The sequence below is a fragment of the Lissotriton vulgaris genome, chromosome 12, assembly GCF_964263255.1.
Source record: "Lissotriton vulgaris chromosome 12, aLisVul1.2, whole genome shotgun sequence".
In the NCBI taxonomy this organism is placed as follows: Eukaryota; Metazoa; Chordata; class Amphibia; order Caudata; family Salamandridae; genus Lissotriton; species Lissotriton vulgaris.
The window spans coordinates 518,663,303-518,671,292 of NC_141700.1; the positions used below are offsets into that span (position 1 = coordinate 518,663,303).

The 7,990-nt window shown below is 44.9% G+C and overlaps 1 protein-coding gene across 1 annotated transcript; it reads left to right on the forward strand.

Moving 5' to 3' along the window:
* Positions 1–1,927: 1,927 nt before the first annotated feature.
* On the forward strand, positions 1,928–3,997 carry LOC147677654 (zinc finger protein 862-like). The gene has a single exon (XM_086946482.1). The coding sequence runs from the start codon at positions 1,928–1,930 to the stop codon at positions 3,995–3,997; it is 2,070 nt and encodes a 689-aa protein (XP_086802608.1).
* The last annotated feature ends 3,993 nt before the right edge of the window (positions 3,998–7,990 follow it).

Sequence of the window (7,990 nt, forward strand, 5' to 3'; positions counted from 1 at the left end):
AATTAGATCTGCATCCAGTTCTCAGAATGTTTTTATTAATAGTTATATATTTAAAAATGTCATATTGGTATAGCCAGCTGGTCTGGGTAGAGAAACCATAGCTACCAAGGTTTCGTATTGCTATGTGTGACATGTTCAAAATTTCAGTGTAATTATGATTGCCATTTCTCCACTCCTTCTGCATAGCTGCCAAGGTTTCAGATTGCTATGTGTGACATTTTTATATTTTAAGTGTAATTATGAATGACATTTCAACAACTATGAGTGACACTTTCTTGTGCGCAAAATCAAGCCATGAGGAGGGAAAATGTATGGATGTCTATATATATATATATATGTGTGTGTTTATGTGTATATATGTATGTGTGTATATATGTATGTGTGTATATATGTATGTGTGTGTATATATGTATGTGTGTGTATATATGTATGTGTGTGTATATATATGTGTATGTATATATATGTGTATATATATATATATATATATATATATATATATATATATATATATATATATATATATATATATATATATATATATATATATACACACACACAGAAACTCCTGACTGCCTAGAGCTCGGCGGAGAGTCCTCAGGTGTAGACCTCTTTAAACTCCCTTCACAAGTCACGGACCAGTACACAGAATTAAGGTGCAAGGTTTTAATCTGCCATTATCAGACAGGTGTTTTCCATGACATGTTTCATTCCTCAAAGGAGCATGGTCACATGGGATATTTATATAGAAATTACACCCATTTGAGCAAATGTGTGTGAATGGGACACGTCTCGGTTAAAACATTGACATGGCAAAAGGTAAACAAAATGCTGGAGAGTGGCTGGATTGTGTGGGGAGGTGCAGATAAGTTTAGCCTAATGAATGCTAATAATGAAGCGCAGGGGCACGTGCCTATTTGCCTAAACTGGAATCCCAGGTAAGTATTTGGTCCTTTTTCCTAGTGGAGTATCTGGGCCAGTCCCATTCATTTTTTGTAATTCTTAGAGCCTTTGCTAACCATCTTGTCTTCAATTGCAGGTTTGCAGTCTGTAAGGTATTTGTGTTTGAATGGTCAGGCGTGAGGACCCACAAAGACAAGGTAATTCTGTTTATGTTCCACGTTGCATTTGGGGGGGGGCTTGGTAAATAGATTCACAATCTGCACCCCTTTTCTTATACAGAAGGTTTCTGAGACTGTGCTACAAATACAGCTGTACGGGCAGACGTGAGTACAGGCAGAACAGGTAGTATAACCACATACCTTATCCATGTTTTCTTCTGTTGTAGGTTTCACAGACAGTACCCCACACATTTGACCGGGCAGACGCGAGTACAGGCAGAGCAGGTAATTGTTTGGTAAAGTTAAACTGTGGTGCATCTTGTGCATTGTAGTATAACCACATACCTTATCCATGTTTTCTTCTGTTGTAGGTTTCACAGACAGTACCCCACACATTTGACCGGGCAGACGTGAGTACAGGCAGAGCAGGTAATTGTTTGGTAAAGTTAAACTGTGGTGCATCTTGTGCATTGTAGTATAACCACATACCTTATCCATGTTTTCTTCTGTTGTAGGTTTCACAGACAGTCCCCCACACATTTGACCGGGCATTCGTGAGTACAAGCACAACAGGTAATTGTTTGGTAGAGTCCCCTTATGGTGCACATGGTATATTTCTGTATCACAAATTCACAATGTGCTGTAAAAATCTTTACTTCTATTGCAGGCTTTACGGACAGTGCTACTTATAAGTTTGAAAGGACACTGCAGTGAACAGAAAAATACAGGTAATTACACTCTACGTTTTGCCGACGCTGCCTCAGTATTATGTGACCGATTGCAATCATGAGCATAGGCTTCAACTTTAACCATGTTCCTTTATTTTGCAGGCTTTGTGGCATAGCAGGCTAAACCCAGTTATTGCAAATATGTTCAAGCGCAAAGCTGTACCTTCTGCAGAGTGTGATGCTTCACCACAAAGGAAGAAATGTTGCCTTGTCTTCAAGGAAGAGTGGATGAAAGAAATTGTGGAGGCTGAGACACAGAAATCACGAAGCAAGGTTCGCGTGCAACTTGGGGAACTATTTCAATACAGTCCAGACGTGGGCTTAATTTGCAAAGCATGTGCAGAAGCCAAGATTGTTGGGGACTTTTCCACAGGGAAGAAATGGAGTGATGGCTGGAAACTGGATTACCTGAAACGCCATCTAATTAGCAAAGTTCACGAGTCTGCCATGGTGATATTGAGAAACAGAAGTGCTGCTGCCAGGTTTGGTTTTGGAGTGCGGGCAATGCTGACAGAAACTGCCACTGACAAAGCAAATAGGATGGAAGTAGTTGAACGACACAGATCCCTGCCTGAGGAGATAAAGATTCTCATCAACAATGTGTTGCTGGCAGTCAAGATGAATACTTCCATGTTATCTGTACAAGACATCCATGACCATCTAGCTTTGTATGTGAAGATACCAGACAGCTGGAGGAGCAAGAACTATGCCTTTGAGTTCCTTGAGGCCATCAATAGCGTGATACACAGTGAAGGGATGGCAGAACTTCGTAACGCTTTGTATCACACATTGATAATTGATGAGAGCACCGATATTTCTGTTACAAAAATGCTCATTTTGTACTTCAAGTACCGACCTGTAACCTCAACAGAGCACAAAACACAGTTTGGGGGCATAGTGAAGCTGACTAGTTGTAATGCTGAGGCCATCACTACTGCTGTGAAGGAATTCTACACTGCCAATGAACTGGACCTCATGAAAATGGTCATGTTCACATCCAATGGTGCGTCTGTGATGCTGGGTAAAAATAATGGTGTTGCTACTCGCCTTAAACAATCTATTCCCCATCTAGTTGAGCAGCATTGTGTCGCTCATCGAGAAGATTTGGGAGTTGATGATGCCTGGAAGAGGGTTCCAATGATTAAAGAGATGGAGACATTATTGAGGACTGTCTACACTGTGTTCTCCAGATCACCTGCAAAGAAGTCCAAGCTAGATGAAATGGCATTAGTCACTGACTGTGAAGTGGTCTCTTTTCGACCATTGAATGAAGTCCGGTGGCTTTCGAGGCATTTTGCAGTTGGAGCACTAATTCGGAATTACGAGGCTGTTCTTAAGTACTTTGAGCATGAGAAAGTTGAAGAGAATGATCCAGTTGCTAAATATTGTTACAAAAAGCTATCTGACTCAAGCTACCATATTTCCCTTGCAGTACTTAATGACATTCTGAGTGAATTTGCATCATTGTGCAAAGTGTTCCAAAAAAGTTCTTTGACTACTGTTAAAGCTGTACAGTATGCAAGAGCAAAGATTGGCCAAATTAAGGAACAGTATTTGGGGGATACTGTCTTTTGGAGCAGCAATGTAAGAGAGATGATGGTGTTGTACAAGGAAAGGCAAGAATTTGATAGTGGGCCTATTCTGTCTTTTGTTTCCCTTCTTTGTGAGCACATGCAAAAAAGGTTCCCTGAGGATGAACTGAAAGAATGGGCAAGTTTTGAAATCCAGGCAATGTCAACACAGTCACATTTTGATTTTGGGACTGAGAATATACTAAGACTTGTTGAAAAGTATAAAAATGTCTTGGTCCTGGGTGATTGTGAAACACCAGAAGATGTTGTTCGACAATACAGAGACTATAAATATGTGGTGGCAGAACATGTAAAGGGTGGTTTATTTTCCACATTTCAAGACATGGTGAATTTCACTGTACGCAATGCTGCTCAATATAGTGTGGTGTCTCAGCTAGTTGATGTCTGTGCAACATTTCAAGCATCTAGTGCAGATTGTGAACGAGGATTCAGCCTCATGAATACTATCAAGAGCAAATTGAGGAATAGACTAGAGCAGAAGCATTTGGATATGCTGATGAGGACAAAGGCCTACCTCCTGAATGGGAAAGTTGACCTTGATAAAGTTTATCTGCACTGGAAAAATGGCAAGGATCGCCGTGAGAAGCAAGCCTGTCACCCATCTAGTGATGCCACTTGACTTGTCTGAACATCCTTCTCCCACAGTCCATCTTTGCATGTGTCTGAGTTTTACAAACTATCCCTGGCGGGATAGCCCAACATTACTCAGTAACTTTCACATCAAATTGTAAATGTTATGTAATTTTGTAACTTATTGTGTATATGTGATATTGTATAGGCTCTCAACATTTCCCCACCCAATGAACAGTGCTCCAGTTAAAAATATTTAGTAAAATCTTATGATGGTACCACCTTTTGGAGTCTTGTGCTTTTCTAAACCTTAAGTGTACTTGCCTGTGCTTTTCTAAACCTTAAGTTTACTTGCCTGTGTAACCAATCAATGTCGTCGTTATCCAATATGCAAAAGCTTAACGTGGAGCTGTTTGTGTGAAAATGCACCATCTTTTCACTTTTTTAAGCCAACGTTTGGAGTGACATTTGGCGCTGCACACGCGCGTGGTCTGGTTCTTGGCGCACATAGCCATGATTGCAGCGCACAGAGACCCTCCACTGCCGCACACAGAGGAAAAAAATTAGAGGGAACATTGGAAGTGACTCCTCCACTTTAAGCGAGATTCTTTTGGGTGTCTTGGATGTCCACAGGCCTATAGAAGAACATGTATGGTTTACAAGCACGGACGACGCAGACGAATGGCAGGACAACGAGACCAGGAGCAGCAGGAGTCTTCCCAGTTGCAGTCTCAGTTCCCAAAGCGAAGTCCAGCGAACTCCAAAGTGCCCAGACAGTAGAAGATGGAGTGGTTTCAGATCTGAATCTTGTCCCACAACGAATCTAAGGAACCACCCACAGGTAAGCCCTTAAACACCCTAAGGAAAGGGTTGGCATGATTCAGGGGACCCTCCCACATGAGGGACTGAACAGTGGGGAGTATACTTATTTTATTTATTTGTTTATTTATTTAAAGAGTTTTATATAGCGCTGGCTAGACCCGAAGGTATCAGAGCGCTTTACATGAGATTCAACAATGTAACAGAAAAAGATCAACAATTACACATTACATCAAAAAATAGGCAATACATTAGGAGAGGAGAGAAAGAAGAGAGAAAAGTAGTGGAGGGGGAAAGGGAGGTGACAATGGGAGGATAAGGGAAGAGACAACAAGGTGAGACGAAAGGAAGTCTGTCTAAAGACCGACTGGGTAGGTGACGACCAAGGAGGGAATCCACAGGCCATCTCCCCTATAGCCAAACCAGGTAGCTCCATCGGGCATCGGACAAAATAGTTCGGTCTCAAGTGGCGAGGGAAGAAGTTCACAAAAAAACAAACAGGGTGGGGACAAAGGGCAAGGGCAGGTGAGGGCAAAGGATAGAAGTTGGAAAGAGTAGGAGCGGAGAGGGATGAGGGAAGGGAGAGAGGGGAAATAAGGTCATGAGAGACGCAGGAGAGTTTGCCCAAAGTGTGGCTGGGTAGGTGATGGTCAAGGAGGGTCCAAAGCCCATCTCCCCTTTAGCTAGCGAGGTAGCTCCACCGGGCATCAGACAAAAGTAGCTAGGTCACAGCTGTCTAGGGAAGTAAGCAGGGTAAAGGTCCTGGTGGGTGGGCGGGGACAGGGACGGGCGAAGGCTAGTTGGGGTCCCGACAGTGATCAGTGATTAAAGACCTGGGGAGGAAAAAAACATTACAGAGGGTCTCACTGAGTTGGCCATCTAGAACTCAGGCAGGGGGTACGCGACATTGAAAGTTCAGATACAGTCAGTCCCCATGGTTCTATGTCTCAGAGGGGAAGTGTTAGGGCAGCCATCTTAAGATTCGGTAGAAAATGCTGGGGCAGAGACAATTAGAGCCATTTGCTATATAGAGATCGTCTTGGAGAACAAAAGTGGCCCCACAATGATAGGCATCTCCCAAACAGTGGGCAAAGGTACAGCAATGATCATCCAGTCTGCCCAGGTCTCCTTGCACAGCACCCAGGAGAGGATGAGGTGCTCTGCGTAGTCCTCTATTCGCCGCAATTTTGGGGTCAGGCACCATCCCAGAGGAGAACGTCGAGGGGATGAAAAACGGCCTCTAAAAGAAGCGCTCCTCACAGCCAACTGGCAGCATCCGTGCAACTATCCAAAGTCGCCCAGATTTCAGCGACAGTACAGTGAAAGAGCGCCCCTCCCTTCCGGCACCGGGGGAGACCTCACCTCAGCTAGGACTCTGCCAAACCTCCAGGTGTCCCGCTCGTCATGCAGGCATCCGACCGCAGCAGGAAGTCCCCCAATCCAGAGGTGGATCCAGGGAGAGGGAACTGCCATATGGGCAAGAACGGAAGCCGGCGGCCGCACGGTACAGCTTCCACAGCATTTGGCAAAACCTCACCGCTCGGCAGGCGCCATCTTGGTCTCCTCATCGGCGGAGATATCCAGGCTCTTTCTCCAAGATGTTAGATCGGAGAAGGGCGCTAGGGATCCACTCATATTAAGCCTGCACTCTGGTCTTTGTCCAGTTTCACGCCCAGCGGGAGCCAACTGCTCCCTGAACTGGTTCCAACTAGAGTATGCAAGGAGGGCACCAGATGTGCCCTTAGAAGCAGTCCAGTGGTGCTGACGAGCGCCCCCACCCTGTCCCAATACACTAAGTCCTGTCTCGGAGGCTGTCACACCTCCCTGTGACAGGAAACCTATTCTCCTGCCCTCCCCTGCACGAGTTTGGCTCAGCAGCAGTCCCTGAGGGCAAAAGAGCGTCGCCCCACTGCTTTCTCGCAGTGCAAGAAGTAGAAACATAAAATGGTATTTTACATACCATTTCATGTTTCTGAGTCTAGCACCGTAAGAAAGCACAAGGGTATGCCTGGTTGGGGACGGGCAGGCTGGGCGGGTCGGGTCGGAGTGGCTTGCCCAATGCTGGGGACCCTGACTGTTTGGTTAGCCTTCTGGGGTCGACCAAAGCAGTCATGCGCTCTCTGCATTTTCTCTATGTAGGCTGCATGCAGCCTACATAGAGAAAAGGGTCTCCCCAAAGGTGTCCGGATGGGCGCCGCCCCCACCAATCACAACGCTGCGATTGCAGTGTTGTGATTGGCTTGGGGAGGGGAGGGAGGCTGCCTGCTTCCGGAGGCAGAAGAGCAGCAAAGCAGCAGGAAAACGCAGGACCCGGCCAGGAGCGGAGGTGGCGTGGGACCGGGTAAGTTAAAAAACATGTTTTAATTCTCTCTGTGCAACCCCCCCACCAACCTCCCCTTCCCACAATTCATGCCGCCACGACTGGCAGCAGGAGGGCAGAATAGTGTCTCTGGCCGGCAGCAGCCATAGTTTGCCGGACGGTTCTAGAAGACTGGTTCCGGGAGGATTGAGGACCTCCCAGAGGAGCTTTACACTCTATGGAATCATACCTACAACACCGTTTAAGGTGTTGGGGTATGATTCCAACATGTTTGATACTAAAAATGACAGGGTTCTTTACAGCCAGTTTAGAGTTAGCCATTGTGTAACTTATACAGTTATAACCGAGCACCCAGCCTTCAGGATTGAAAGGCCAGCCTTAGGGGTGGCTTATAGGTTTTAAGTGTAGTGACCTCAGATATAAGGAAACTTATATTTATTTTATTTATTTATATGTTTTATATAGCGCGAACATGACCCAAGTGGGTATCAGAACGCTTTACATACGGTTGAAGAAGACACAGGAACACAGCTCAAAGAGACAAATGAAGGTACAAGTAGGTCAATGTGCAACAAGAGCAAAATTGACATATTGGTGGAAAATAGGGAGAAGGCTAGGATAGAAAGAAAATTAGGGCAATATACATCAAGAACAAAAGGGACATTATGGCAGGCGACAGTAGGTCGCAACAAATGACATGTAATAGTTAGGATAGGCAAAAAGTCTCAAGGTAAGAGGAGCAAAGTTTCTAGATGAGCGCGTTGTTCATTAGTAGTGCTTTCACTTCCCTTTTGAAGGCAAATGTGGATGGAATAAGCCTTGTCTCCACTGGAAGGGTGTTCCAGAATCTCGGGGCAATGCCCGAGAATGTACGATTGTAGGTTTTAGGCTTTTTGAATTTCT